This window comes from Podarcis pityusensis (assembly GCF_964106645.2).
Source record: "Podarcis pityusensis genome assembly, chromosome: 1".
Lineage (NCBI taxonomy): Eukaryota > Metazoa > Chordata > Lepidosauria > Squamata > Lacertidae > Podarcis > Podarcis pityusensis.
Genome location: NC_138028.1, coordinates 133,351,197 through 133,367,178, shown reverse-complemented (window position 1 = coordinate 133,367,178; position 15,982 = coordinate 133,351,197). Strand labels below are relative to the sequence as shown.

The 15,982-nt window shown below is 40.1% G+C and overlaps 1 protein-coding gene across 4 annotated transcripts in view; it reads right to left on the bottom strand.

Moving 5' to 3' along the window:
• Nucleotides 1-15,982, bottom strand: part of AGAP1 (ArfGAP with GTPase domain, ankyrin repeat and PH domain 1) — a 320,069-nt gene that overhangs the window by 78,879 nt on the left and 225,208 nt on the right. For all 4 annotated transcript variants that reach the window (XM_081016056.1, XM_081016057.1, XM_081016058.1 and 1 more), the window contains one exon: nucleotides 11,807-11,968. In XM_081016056.1, coding sequence (XP_080872182.1) covers nucleotides 11,807-11,968 — 162 coding nt within the window. The remainder of the gene's footprint in view (nucleotides 1-11,806; nucleotides 11,969-15,982) is intronic.

Here is a 15,982-nt window from a genome sequence, read left to right as displayed (position 1 = left end):
CAAATTTTGTTTACTTTTACTCAAGTCAAAACTAAAATCAAATAAACATTCTAAACCAGGTCTCAAACAATTTAGCACAGTCACTTTTTTCTAGAAACTCATGACATTGAATAATGGTTACTCAGCATTCCTATAGCACTTGATTGTTCAAAACACTTCACATACATTCACTTTCTACAAGGTAGGGGCTTACCAAAGGCCACTTTAGCAAACTGCTCTGTACGAATTGATGCCTGCTCCAATAGTGTGAAATCAGCCATACTACATGACTCTCACAGCACAGACAGATCTTAAGACATTCTGTGCCCAAGTCTCAGAAATTCTCAAGAGCTTCAAGGGTCTGTAAAAGCCCTTTAAAAAGCTTGGGAGAATAAGTCTTCTAGAGAGATGGAGGAGACCTAGAGAAATATAAAATATAATGTAGGAAAAAAATAGAGCACAAGGGAAAAACATAAAAGTGTATGAAAATAAACACCATTGTGCTCTACTGGTCCTACTTAGGGAACATCTCCCTTCATGGAGTGAAAATAAACAGAGCAAGGCTGTGCCTTTGCTACCTGCGCATCACACCATTTAAGGAAAGATTCATGGAGATCCAAAGAAGCACCACAGATTTCGGCATCAACTTGTTTTCAGATGACCTTCAAAATGCAGCCCTGTGTTTTGTCCAGCCATACAGTCATTAATTTGGGAAGGTACTAACGCATGAATGGTGATGGCAACTTCCCTGCTCTCCAAGAAGTGTTACAGGGAGAGCTTGAGAAGTCATTGGTAAAAAACAATGGTAGGCACTTAGCTGTTTCTACTATTAAGCTCCACAGGATAACTGGTAGGTTTGGTACCCTTCTCAAGTGGTGTACCTGATCTGTCAGAGAGATAATCACCTCCTTCAGGTTCACCTGGAGCTCCTACTACTAGTGCTTCTTAGATTCAGTTTCAGTGTATTCATCTTCAACCAGTCTATCGTTCTTAGTTAAGGGATCAAAAGGTCAACCATTACAAACTGATCAGATACAAGTTGGATATCAACAGCACTGATAACACTATATTCTATGTATAATAAAAGAGCCCTAGATAGTTGCCAAGGGCTGTATCCTCAGCCCTCCCTCAGCATCCAAGTCTGATACTGGCTAAATAGATTCACTGGAAGGTAGTTTTATTTCTTTAAAATATTTGGTGCTAGGTTTCTGTGAGCACTATTACTATATCAAGGAATTTTCATTGATTTTGTTGAGGCCAACATCAAGGGAAACCCAGCCAGATGGGTGGAGTATAAATAATAAATTAGTATTATTATCATCATCATCATTATAAGGGCCACAATATATATATGACCAAAATCTCAAAATATCGGAACGACTCAAAAGCAGTAACATCTGAATCCTATTATTAGAGGATTAGAAAATTAAGAGGTCAACTCAGCAGATACCAGCAAATCCTTCAGTATATTAAAAATTACAGTTGATTAATTTGTTAAATCTAAAAACTGATGGTCCAAAGTTCAAGTTGTATGTTTGGGAGCAACCGAGAAGAAATATTTTAAATATTACTAAACATTACACCATTAAATATAAATTAGATAGAAACAAGGGAAGGCTAAAAAATTGACTAGGAGTTCAGATACTCTAAATGGCTAATATGTCCATTTTTCACCTGAAGCCCTCTCCAATGCAGTTTTGCTATTAAGCAAAACCTAAAGAAAGGTAATCAATTCTAACTAAAAAGCACTTATCCTGGAATGACTACGCATAAGGCACTTCAAACCGCTGGCTGGCTGCCAAAACCCAGACAACCGCTATCAATGTTTCTGACTATCACAAGAGCACAAGGGGCCATGCATAATTGACTAGAAGATGGGCTAAAACTGTGCCCAATCAGTATGTGATCAAAAACGCGTGGAATATTCAGCGCCACTTGATTACATGGAGGCACGTCCTTTCACTCTCCTCATGAAATCTCTTCAAGGTCCAGAGTACTGTAATAAGATCATTACTGTCAAGCGGTACGAATCGCAGGCAATGAGTCTTGGGATAGGAAGTCATACTTCACAAGCTTCTCTGGTCCCCCCTTTTTTTTATTTTACTGCGTATTGAGGCAGCAAGGCGATGAGGTGACAGATAATGATCACATCACTGTGTGGCAACTAAAAAGGCACTTTTAAGAAAAAACAGAAATCATCTTAAATCATCTTAAGAGAAACTCAATTTCATTTTGCTTGCTTTCTTAAAAATTAAACAGAATTAAGTTGTGCTCAGTATTTTTATCATCCGATTTTTTGCCATTAAATTAATCATCTGATAAGCTTTGCTATATGAAAACCTATTAACTCACAGGCGAAAGGCCAATTTTCTACTTACAAAGAATCTTTCATTACTTTGGGAAGGGAAGACTAGTAAACTCAAGTTGCCTTTCTACTTAATTCAATTCTTTCATATACGTGCTGAATTTAGCACATAGCTCTTATAAGCAAGCCAGACCTATGGTGGGAAAGGTAGGAGGACTTGCAGTACAGACTAGCTGGCTAGCCAAGGGTCTAAATACATGACAAAAATAGAAGACTATATAGGAAGTATGTGGGCGACTAATTCTGACAACCAGGAATTTAAAGAAAACTTTATTAGAATCTAACAATATACTTTTTTCTTTCATTTTTGGAGAAGACCGAGTGATTGGGAGCTTGAAATAAACATTGGTATGGATTCTCTGAATGTCCCTCTTTACAATAGCACTGACATCAAGACCTATGCTACTTATTTCTCCCTCCACCAAGCTCTTTGCTCAGTAAAGGAAGCTACTATTCCAAGTAGAAGCAGCAAATACATACAAGCAGTCAGTCTGCTTCAAGATTTTTCCTGGAATTAAGGCACAAGAATATCAGAACTATTTTTAGATACTCAACAAAAATAATGGAACACGCTCCCTTGGAAGGTGGAGGACTCTCCTTCATTGAAAGCTTTGAAGTTAGCCATCTGTCATGTGGAGATTCCTGTATTGCGGGGGTTAGGCTAGATGGCCCTTGGGGTCCCTTCCAACACACACATACGTTTTCTACAACTCCATATTATGAACTGCATAACGATTTGATTAAGCAAGTTACAAACTAAACATGGACCAGATAAGAAATGCGCTATAAAGCCAATTTTCAATAAAAGCAGCACACTGTAATAACAGATTAGAAATTAATAAGCTATATATGCTGTGTGTCACAGTAACTGTTAACTGATGCACAATGAGTAGCTCTTGAAGCAGCTGTTTTGTTTTAGATAAATAATAATAACTTTGCACATTTTAAAGGTGTTGCTTGTGAAGGGAGTCTGAATGGATTCTCCTTCACAAAGTAGCTCCACAAATTAAAGCTGAAATAGACCTAAAAAAGCATATGAAGTGAATCCAAAGGCAGTCTGTGCACTGTGGGAAGCAGCAGCTCTGACGTGGCAGAAATGGGAGGGTGGGATGCCTTGTGTCTCCAAAGTCAGCCACCAGGCTGAAGGCACTGTAGTGCAGATTCCACTCCTGACACCAGGCTGAATTGTGGCATACATCATCCAGCTCTGCTGATGTACTGTACAAGTGACTTGATGCACTGTGAAGTTTGAATGGGATGGCTGCATGGAGACAGCTACTGAGGCAAGACCACTGTGAATTCTGCCTATGAAGGAAATGGCTTTTATTGTACAGTGGTACCTCGGGCTACATACGCTTCAGGTTACATACGCTTCAGGTTACACACTCCACTAACCCAGAAATAGTGCTTCAGGTTAAGAACTTTGCTTCAGGATGAGAACAGAAATCGGGCTCTGGCGGCACAGCAGCAGCAGGAGGCCCCATTAGCTAAAGTGGTGCTTCAGGTTAAGAACAGTTTCAGGTTAAGAACGGATCTCCGGAACGAATTAAGTACTTAACCCAAGGTACCACTGTATGTGTGCCAAACAAAACAAATTCCCAGTAATACCTTGTGCACCTAACAGCTTTCAAAACTTAAACTTAAGGGTAGTTTATCTGATGGTAACAAATGAAAAATCAAAGGAGTGGGGGTGGGAACCTTGCTACTGCAATACAAATCAGTTTCAGATGCAACACATTTCCAGAATTCTACACCCGATAGGTAATAAGCAAACAGATAAAACACCTTGAACAACCACTCAAAAACACCCTGAATGAACCCTCTGCAATATTCTTAACTGCCATATCCTAACTAGATGGGGAATCATTACTGCAGTCTTTGAAAACCTGTGGTGCTTTCTTACAGCACCAGTAAACTCCCCCACACTAATGCAATGCCAGCAGGCTACCTGTATCCAACAGAACAGAGAGTTAAGCTTTATTCTATAGTTTCCTGCTTCAGGCTTGCTAGCTATGCAAGTGTGAGCAATATAAATCACTTCATTCCAGTACAGTACTTGCCCTTCCAAGAATCTGCTTTCCTGTTGGCTACCACGATATTCTTCCTTCCTACTGGGAAGGAGGTGTTACTTGCATCCTCTCCTGACCCTGAAGTTAACAAGAATTGAAAGACCAGAAGAAAGCTTTCAACTTGTTTAGTCTGCAATGAAGTGGGTTAAAACAATAGATGAGTTTCTCTTCCCTTGTCTTCCACTCCTCAGCATCAACATAGCGGCCTTTCAACAGCAATCCTTTTATGTCAGATAGGCTGTGACAACCGGCACTGACAGTTTCCCAACTAGTGACCTTTGTGCCTTGCTTAAAGGTGAAACTCTGTGGATTCAGCTTTGGTTTTATGAATTTCTGTTTCCAAGGAGTACTATGATAGGCCACTTTTATATCTCCTAAAAGACGGTAAATGAAATGTTCAGTTACAGGGGTTGGTCATTCCCACAACTTAAAGAATAACCCTAGGTTTAACATTGTGGTTAAACCCCTGTTTTGGATGTAATGCTAAGCCAAGGATCATGACTTGGTGTTCCTGATCCTGCTCAGGGAGGAGCAAAGCAGGAGCTATCTGTGCATTCATGCTAAACCATTATAAACACTGCTGTTGTGTGAGTACAAACTCTTTTTGTTGTTCTGTATGCTTGTTGCTTTATTCCTCTTGAGCAAAAGTATTACTTGCAGCAAATGAATTCTGGACATGGCCCAGGAGGAAGGAGTGGAATCATTGCATAACAGTGCCCCCAGCTCCTCTAGATGGTCCAGAAGGATGTCATGGTCAGTGGTGTTAAAGGCCGCTGAAAGATCCAGCAGAACTAATAAACAGCTTTCACCTTTGTCCCTAGTCTGCCAGAGATCATCGACCAGCGCAACCAAAGCAGTTTCAGTCCCATGATGAGGCCTGAATCCCAACTGGAAGGGATCCAAATGGTCTGCATCCTCCAGGCGTGCCTGGAGTTGTTCGGCAACCACCTGCTCAATCACCTTGCCCGAGAATGGAAGATTTGAGACTGGGCGATAGTTGGCCATACTGGCTGGGTCTAAAGATGGTTTTTAAAGAAGCGGTTTAATGACCGCCTCTTTCAGCGGGTCACCACCCCACAGAGCCCATCAGCCAGCCCTTCCTGGCTCACCTTTATGAGCCAGGATGGGCAAAGATCAAGGAGACAGGTGGTCAGTTTCACTTGTCCAAGCAGCCTGTCCACATCCTCGGAGGTAACAGATTAGAACTGATCCCGTGCAACTTGACCAGACAGGACTTGACTCTAGCACTCTCCCACCCCAGCTCTGCTTCCACGGTGCAGTCTACCACTTTATGAATCTCAGAGACTTTATCTGCAAAAAACTTTGCAAAATCATTGCATGAGTTCTTGGGGTCCTTACCAGGCCCCAATGGCAAAGGTGGTTCCATTAAGCTTGCGAACCACCTGAAAGAGTCTCCTGCTGCTGTTTTCTGCAGATGCAATAGAGGCAGTGAGGAAAGAATGAATAAGGGATACTGGGGACAGCGGATTTGGCATTTCCTCTCACATAACCTCAGGCAGGAGCAAAGACTTGTGGGAGACAGGCACATCATCCTCAGTTTTTCGGATTCGCCAAGCAGTAATGTTCACCAAAGCACCCAAAATAAGAATAGCAGCCTGCCTCCTGGCTCATAAATCAATAAAATAGAAGCAACAAAGTCAATAGCATCCCTTTTAAAGAAAAAAAAAATGAGTGCCACTGCAAACCATCATAGGGAGGGTTCCACTGTCCCCAGAGTCCCCAATTCATAAATCTACACTTCAGGTAAGCCAATCATTCTATTTATTTCATGGGATGCTGGCAACAGTGGATTGGGACATACCACAGCACTTCCCAATAACTGGGTGGGTCCACACTGCTGACACACCGATTACAAAATTTAGTGTACACTGTATGGCCAAAAGCCGTCTCCGTTGAAGACATTAGGTCTAATTTATAACGCCTAGTGAAAGTGGAAAGAGACGACCAAGTGGCTGCCCTACAAATCTCTATTAAAGGGGCATTAGCCATAAAGGCAGCAGAAATGGAGGCTGACCTAGTGGAATTATGAGATGGTTGGGGCAATTTCATAGTATCATAAGCTAAGGAAATGCACGCCCTAATCCATCTAGCTACGGTAGCTGAAGTGACCCATTCCTCCTAAGAGGAAGGATGAAAGATACAAACAAAGAATTCCTCTTTCTAATGACTTGAGTCCAGTGTATATACACTTTTAAGGCTCTGTGGACATCCAAGGAGTGCAAGCCTTTCCCAATGGATGTTTTGGATCAGAACAAGAGTCAGGAGAAAGTTCCTGTTGAATGTGCAATTTTGTAAGAACTTTTGGTAGAAAGGAGGGGTCTGTACACAAGACCACCTTATCCCTATGGAAGATGCATAAATGCTTGCTACCGACAAGGCTGACAGTTATAAAACCCTTCTCGCTGAAGTTATCGCAACCACAAATAGGACTTTAAAGAAAGGTTATTTAATGAGATTTGGCATAGCGGTTCAAATGGAGGCCATTGCAGCGCCGACAGAACAGAATTGTAAGTTCCATGGCAAAAACAATGAGCTACCGGAGGATGCTGTAACGCAGTTCCTTCGAGGAAACTTTTGATTAGCAGATTTTGTGACAACGAAGCACAACCAGCAGAAGCTAAAATCAAAGAAATGGTGGAAATGTGATGTTTTAAATCATTTGGTCAAAGGCCATTTATCAGACCATGTTGGAGCCAAGAAACTGGACTCTCAAAGGCAGGATTGGGAATTGGTAGGTTTTGGAGCCATTCCCAATGTAGGGGGAGGCGGGGCACATTGAGGCAAGGGGCACATTGATACACCAACAATATTTCAATATCGAGAAATGTTATTTGTGTTGTGACATCACTAAAACATGTCTATACATGTGTGAGTACGACAGTTGGAACTGCAGTGCCCGCCAGTGTGCTGTTGGCGTTTGACGAGAGTAGGTGTGTTTTTAGCACGGCCAACTAAAAAATTATGTGAAAAAGTTTTCCAACGCTGTTTTATGTCATTTAGTTAAGATTTAAATGTACCAAAGGTAAGTTATCCCACTCAGTAATCAGGATTACACGTGATTTCTAAATAAGTTCAGTGGTTTTATTAATAATTGTTAGTTTTCTGAAAATGTCTGTTGGGACACTTTGTATAAAAGTGCCCCGCTAGTGTACAATAGTGCCCCAATATACAAGTTTGCATGAAAACTGATTTCCTACTCATGAAATTTGAAAAACGGTTGTTTACTACGTGGCCAAAGTCATTTCTAAATATAATATGACCGATTATCAAGTGCCACATCTTAGGAAAAAACCAGGATCTTGTATGTTTGTCTTCCCCATTATAGAAGATAAGGCAAGCGCTGATTTCAAGGATATTGTTTTGCAGTTGCCAAAACCAAATTTCTCAAAGGGCACATCTCGAACACCATCTCTTTATACTTTTTCTTTTGACTTGAGTAGATAGGATGGGCAATAGAAGTTAAATGTTAAGTAATCATCTTATTTTTTTGTCTAATGTGAGTTCTTACACTTTTTAAAAGTTTTTCCAAAGTTTATTTAAATGTATAGGTGTTTGTGGAAAGAGTAATATAAGTTTTTGTGTTTTGTTAAGAAAACCTGCCATAAAGTCTATGCTATGTGTGAAACACTGTTAGTTTCAATACGCAATTTAGATTTCAAATAACAAATTGTAAGGCTGATTATGATCTCTCACAATAATTTTTTCCCCATTAATTTTTTGTAAATAATTACCATTCTCATACAATTTATGCTTTGTATCAAAGTGCCCCATCCACTGTATCAAATAAATGAAATTAATGAAATTGTTCTGAACGCAGCCACACAGGGCAAACTGAATAGCATTCACTTCCAATGCCACAAAAGTGGACTATGGGAAGAGGCACAAAAATACGTCTCTCCAATGCCGTCACAAGCGGACTAGGAGGAAATAGACTGCAAGCCACAGACTAGTAAGTGTAAATAATAATAAACAATTGAATCACTCCTTAACTAGGAGGTTCAGAAGCAGTCTACCAGTGACTGCTCACTCCATCGCTGCGACTGCGAACCAGGAGGAGAATATACTGCTGAGGAATAATAACCCCAGCTCCTTCTGCCGTACCATGGACCAGGAGAGCAGTCAATATGAAGCCTTATGAAGCCTGAAATGATACAGGAATTAAAGGCTAAAGACTGTAGAAATCACCAAAAAATGAGGTGGTGATATGGAGCCAGCGGCTACTGAAAGTGAGCCGTGGTTGTGAAAAGCCTCGGGTAGAATCTCCCTCCATTTATCTTTAAATCTGATCAATAAACTGGTGCGTGGCAAAACGAAGCCACAGCGTGAAAAAAAAGAGCACATTTAGCGACTCTGTAAGAGAGCAATATACAGGGACGCTCTGCAAGAGAGTAAACTAAATAAACTAAAAACAAGAAGAACTAAGGTTGCTAAGGCGGGACAAAATATTTTTTAGAACACACACACTTATAGACTCAAAGTATGTTGCTAAAACTAAGGAAAACTAGGGAAAATAAAGCAACAATAAAATGAGATCAAAAACTGAAAACTTATCTGCAGAAGCAGGAGAGCCAGCAGAAACAACCTGCTAGGTGAGGCAGGAGAAAAAACTGAGGAGGATGTGCCTGCCTCCCACAAGCCTTTGCTCCTGCCTGAGGTCATGTGAGAGGAAATGCCCAATCCACTGTTCCCAGCATCGCATGAAAGAAATGGTCCTCTTTGCCGTCACTATTGCCACTTGGTAGACTTGACGTTGAGCTCTTACCCGTATCCGGTCCAATTCAGAATGCGTTTGAGAGAGACAAATGCAGTTATTTTGTCCCTCCTCTGGTTTTGCTGCTCCCATTGTCCTTTGAGCTAAGCCAGGGGTTAGTTCAGTGTTATGTCTGAGCATATTTTACATACAAAACTAGAACAACCTAGTGAAGGATCCCGTTCCACAAACTCGAGGGAGGCCCACCTGACAAAGAGGCCCACAGCGACAAAACATCAAGCTAGTAGAAAAGTCAAGCAGTCTTGACTACTAACTGGTAAGTAATACCCATTGAAGCATCAGTGTAAAACTGATAAAAGCACAGTGTGCTAGGAGCTACACTATGATAATTTATAGCTCAAGAGTTAAATCCTAGAGATTATAATATGGTAGAAACCTGGTTTTCGGTTCTCCCTTATCAAGAAAGCTTCAAGAAACCTAGAAATCCCAACTTTAGAGAAATGGTAAAAGAAAAGCCTACCAATATATTATTGTTTAGTTGATTAGCTAGTTAGGGAAAATAAAAAGGACAACCTAGATTCTGGATCATGCTCAGTGCATATGCTTTCCTATGTTAAAAATGTTGAGAGGATGTTTAAGTGGAAAAATACTTGGCCAAATGTTAAGCTTTCAGTTCATTTTAAAATTAGTTGAAGACTAGTTCAGTTTATCACTGCTAGAGTTTTAAGTTACAACTTAAAACCTCAGTGTAACTTGCACTTTTAAAAACCTCAGTATTTCCCCTCAATTTCTTTATTCTACCAAGGGTTGTAGGTTTTTTTTTAAAGGTGAAAAATTGACATAGCTGAAAGTTTCAGTATTTGATTTAGATACAAATAAGTTATAATTCTTTAAAAATAAAAAAGAATTTTGCACAAGGAAGGAGGAAGGAATTTTCACGGGGAGTTATTACCCAGTTAACTCAACACCCACTGCCTATTCCCAAGGTGCTATACTGATCTAAAGCCAGTCACCTTTCAAATTCCAACTCTTTGGAATTTGAGCCAAACTGCCTGATCTCATTGCCTGCATTAGCAGCTAGGGAAAGCTAGCAAGGTATATACATATGGAACTGCACAGCAATGAAGCAGGTGACAAAATATTAAGCTATTGGGCAAGTTAAGCAATTGTGTGAGTTCAGCCCTTTGACCTAGCAAATACCAAGCTCATAAGTACATTAACTCCATAAATTACAAAAAGACATATGCAAAAGCCAGCAAGGGAGTGAGGGCATTCCAGTGCGTTGCACCGATTGTTGCAGGTATGGCCATCTGCCTGCTGAACAGAAACCACATTGTGCAATGAGCTCCTGGTCCTCGGAACATTGTCAAGCTTAGACAAATGGGATGGAATCTACTTAAGTCAAGACTGAAGCAGACTGTTGCCACTTTTAGCATTAAAAGGGGGGCAGAGCAGTTTTAAAACCGATTCCTGAGGGAAAGCTGACAGGAGCTGAGGAGGGTCCAGTTTAAAATCAATCTTCCTCCAAAGATGAAAGAAGGTAAAAAAATATGTATGCTTGTTTAAATGGGAGAAGTAGGTATTGAGATTGCAGGGACACATACTAGCAATTTTTAGAGAATCCAAAGCACCGTAGACTAAAAAACAAGTGCCAAAGACATTTGGAGAGCTACGCTAATGTTTATATACTATTGCTAGAAGCCCCCAAATCCATTTGGGGAACTGAAGTGCTTGGCCTTAGAGGACCACACAGATATAGCGCATATAATGGAAACCTGCTGGAATGAAGGGAACCAGTGGGACACAGTTATCTCTGGATACAAACTCCATAGGAAGGACAGAGAAGGGTTTACTGGAGGTAGTGTTGCTCATAAAGTCCATAAGCCTAATGAATGAAATTAAATGGAAGAAATACCAAAAGGGGCTGACTCCTCCACGGAATTATTGCTGGTGGTGATACCAGGCGCCAAGAGTTATTTAATACTGTGAATCCCCCAGACCAAAATGTTCAGGATGATATTGAGATGGACAATGAAATCAAAGAGGCATCCAAAAGAACAACTGTAGCAATAGGTGACTTCAATTACCCTCACGCAGACAGGTAAGTGTGTGCCCCAAATACCAGAAAGAGGAAACTTTTCTAGATATCCTAAATGACTGTGTGAGAGAGCAGTTGCTCACAGAACTGACCCACTTCTAGAGACACTCTTAAGTTACCCAAGAAAGCTGTTCCCATCAACATAATCATGACACAAGCAAATTCCTGATTAATTTGTTGGATAAAGTTAGCTTGTAGTAACATGAATAAAACTCACAGGAAAACATAAAAACAAAAATTACTTAACAGGAAAAATATGGCATGACACAAAAGTATTTCTTGGAATAAAATCACGAGATTTCAACATAATCCTGCTCTCAGTTGTTAGGTAAAGTAGGTATAGGACTGCAGATGAAACTGGTCAACTACATTTACAAGATGGTTAGTCTCTAAAAAATGGTAGGAAAGATTTACTTCTTACTATCATTAAGACATTATAGCAAGCAAGCAGTAAACACCGCCCCTCCAAAAAAACCCCAAACCTAAGTCCAAGCCCACATGAAAACTACTTCAGATGTGTCAAAACAGAGTGTTTGTACCTCATGAAAATATAAAATAGATACCTTCGGCACTGCCTGAGATACCATCAGCTTTAAAATTGCTTGTGCTTTTCTTCCTGCGATGCTTTTTTCTGTTTGCATGAGGAGAAGGAGGAGGGTCCGGCTTAGTACTTGTTGTGCTAGATATACTTGGACTGGAGCACACAGAATCTCCCAAGCCGGTATCTGTAAATCAGAACAGGGAACAAAAATAAAACATGAGGTAAGGTACATCTCTTTTTCTCAACAAAAAGCAGAAACCAAGCATTTGTATATTTGATTTTTTTTAAAAAAAACTGATTACAGCCAGTTTTTAAAAAAATCAAAATTTTCACTCAAAACATCTTAATGTTCAGAAGATGACACTGAGATAGCTCAGTCAGGAGACCAGGAGACTCTCAGGGTTGTGGGTTTGAGTCCCATGTTGGGCTAAAGATTCCTGCATTACAGGGAGGTTGGACTAGATTATCCTTGTGGTCCTTTACAACTCTACAATTCTATGATGATAGGTATTTCCCCCGATAGTATGGGCAAAATGAATTTCAATATGGACATATGTAAGGTTCCACACTAAGGCAGGAATAATCAGCTGCACAAATATACTGAATTGCCAGCAAAACATGTGAAAAAGATACAATACAATAGCCCATAGTGTGCATTAAACCATGTTTTAATTGTGCCTCCTCCCTCTTGCACTGGTCCCTGTGTGGCTTTTCCCCACTGCCTATCCATCCATCCCAATGACTCGAACAAGCCATAGTATGGGCTTGATGTGTCATCCAAATCAAATAACAAGTTTATTTTTTACACCCCGCCCATCTGGTTGGGTTGCCCCAGCCACTCTGCTTAGTTTGTTTCAAACAAATGGTTAGTTTCAGAGAACACAGTAAGCTGTAGTGTGGCTTGTTTGAACTGCACAGATGTTGTAGGTGTGGAAAACACCATGGGGAAACCCTGCAAGGCAGGGGGAGAGCCATTTGCTGTGGCTCATTGGGATGTGTGCAAAGTCCACTGGGTCTATCTAGTTCATAGGCACTGGCTTTCCAGGATGCCAGGCAGCCGTCTTTCCCCAGCCCTGTCTAAGCGTGTCAGGTGTTGAACCCAGGACCTTCGACATACAAAGCATGTGTTCTACCACTAAATTGTGGCTCTTCCTCAAAGTCACTATTTTTTCTCCTTTTGCTTCTCTGAACATTGGGCATCCTTCTTCCCTTCTCGTGTTTGGTTACAGCTACCTATATCAATGCCTTCACTACTTAAAAGTGGATGAAACAGGGGCATGGAAGCTCCCACCTGTCTGGCAAAGACCTGTTAGGCCTGATATTATCCAGAGGAACAATCTGAATCCTGACTGCCTGAGAATTGGCACTTCACCTGCATTTGTTCTAAAAAAACATAATGTGGAACACTATTTCACACCAAATCAATCTCTTAACTGACCCAATAAATACTCTTTTACAAGCCATTTTCTCCTTTCCTCTGCTTGACATTCATAATATTGCTTTGTGTCATATTTTGATATTGCTACATTTTTAATTTATGTATTTATATATAAGGTGCCAAGAGAAGAAAAGTGATATTAAACTCCATTTAAGATATAGTGAACTGAACTGATGCTTCAATTGAACACAGAACCCTTCCTGGTATTAAAACGGAAGACGTGGGTATTATCTTCTCTTGATATTTCTGCATTAGCCTCATTTAATTCATCGACAAGCACAGGTTCATGTAGAGGAATCTGTTTAAGCCTGATCACTCCTTATATCCTACAGCAGCAACACAAAACTTCTCTAGCGAAGGGCCGACTGAAAAATGAACTTGCTGCTGCAAGTCTTTATGATGTACAATGCTTTTCAGATAATAGTGTGCTGTTCCTGGGTCAAACAGCTCTAAAGTGCAGAGAGCCTGAGGTATTTGCTTCCCTCCTCATCTGGAAAAAGAAATGTGAATCTGGGGTGTAGAACTAGGCTTTCATTGTTTCTCTATTAACACAGAGCATTCTAGTTTCCAGTATTCTAGGTTACTTTGCATTTGTCTGCTTTAAAATATGAGCCACTAAAGTCCACTAGGCTTACATGCACGCTTTTCCCATTTCCGACTACTATGCTTCCTTGACAAGGAATTTATTCTTCAAACTGAAAAGTGACCTCTTGAAAATTGTAAAGGAGTTCTAGCTTCAACTCACTGCATACAATTTTATACCCCTGACTGAATACAAATAACACATTTTATTTGGTATCAATTACTGAATGTGAGAACAGATGACCACGGCTGCTACTATTAAATATAAGAAGCATACCAAATTAAAAAGAAACAAGCGCCTCATTACTCCACAGCCTAACCAGCTTTGACAGAAGCACTAGAACTCATAAAACGCACTGAGCTGAGATGGGCTGTTCTCTAGCCATCCTGTATGTTCAATTTCAGCCATTAGTTCTTCCTAATCGAGCATCAATGTTCAATGCATACCCTCAAAAATATATATAACACTAGTAATAACAATAATAATAACAATCTGTGCAGCATTTGAGCTTCAGTACTTGATGTATGAGTCAAAGAAGCAGTTTCACTTTTCACTCGGGAAGCTGGCAAGCATGACTAGAGGGAGAATAAAATAACATTCAGTTCGCATAAATATCAAACAGGCTTCTTGAGACTGATGGGCCAGGAATGTATTCTTAGCCATCATTCTGGCAGACAGGCCCAAGGACACTCATAACTTATTTTACAATCATTTAGTTTCAGCTCAAGTGGAAAACGTGACAACTTATCTCTGCTGACAAGATGCCATATCAAACCTTACAATTAACTTTCATATGATTATCTGCCCAGCCCATCATTAGCTCAGCAGCTACTAATGGCAGCTACAGGCAGCTTTTCTGATGATGGTCATCAGTTTCAGGATTTATAGCTACATTATGCTCACTAGCAATTTTTTAAAAAACAAAAAAATTAGGCTGCCTGGGTTAAGATTTATAAGGGTTCAGGAATATAGACTCCCAAACAAAACAGGAACAAGACAAAAATATACCAAACAATTATTTCTCTGCTGCCCTTCATTTCCAGAGGGTTTTCTGTGACCATTCAGAAATGAAGTATCACCATCCTTCTCTCATTCTCAGATTTGTAACCAGTCACACGTACTGGTTCCTTCTGTTCGTGAGCAGACACCAGGAAACACGTGAAATTAGAGGAGTGTAAACCTCCGAAGAAACAAAACAAAATTGGAAATTCATGCAAAAATGTATGATAAAAGCCATTTTTTAAAAATGAGCAGCAGAATACTGACAGAAATATAGAATGTTGAGCCTTCTAGCTGTGCCTTTGGTTATCAGTATCTCCATACAAGCTTAAAGCCAAAATATGTGTCCTTAATTATGACGTGCAGCGTAAACAAGTTTGACTGAGATTACACACCAACTCTGCTCACAACTGAGGTAGACTGACTCTGATTGAAACCTGAACAGAGATAAAATGGCTGCTCTTATAGGGAGAATGAGTCAACAGTTAGCAGTTAGGCCTGAATAACTTGAGTAGGCCCAAATGATTGTACAGTCCCAGCACTTCCCAGCCTGCTTTGCTGCTTCTGCTCTCATGCGTCTTTGTCACATGACAAATTATAATTGCACTATTTGTTGTACAGCTAGTAACAAATAACTTGTGCATCAAGTGCATTAGGGAATCAGATATGATTGTTACTGCTATATTTTAGATAGCAAGGGCAATGGGAATTGCAGTGAGGCTTGTCATACAAAGAGCAAGAGGCATATACTTCATCCTTAGATATCTTAGCATCTTAGCAAGGGTGATGGACATATTACTAGCCAAAATGAGTTAGGACAACCAACTTCTATGGTTAAATGTGAATCTGGCACAGGAAGACTTATCACGAATTCATTGTGCCATGGTTTCTTAAAATGATATTTTCCCTGCATATAAGAACCTCTCTAAGGGAGCTACAACACATGTGAGTTTTACAATGTTATACTATTTAATCCAAAATTGTCCCCAAACAATAAAATTTCAACCACAACATTTTTAATTTTTAGAACAGGCGTTATGGGCAGATCTGTACAGCCAACTGGATATACCAAACACAAGTTTATCAGCTCCAGCTGCATCTGTTAAAAAGCAGGCTAAAAACAAGGTCATCATCAATAAAGCATAACAATGTTGTGATCTAAGAAAGTGACAAACTGC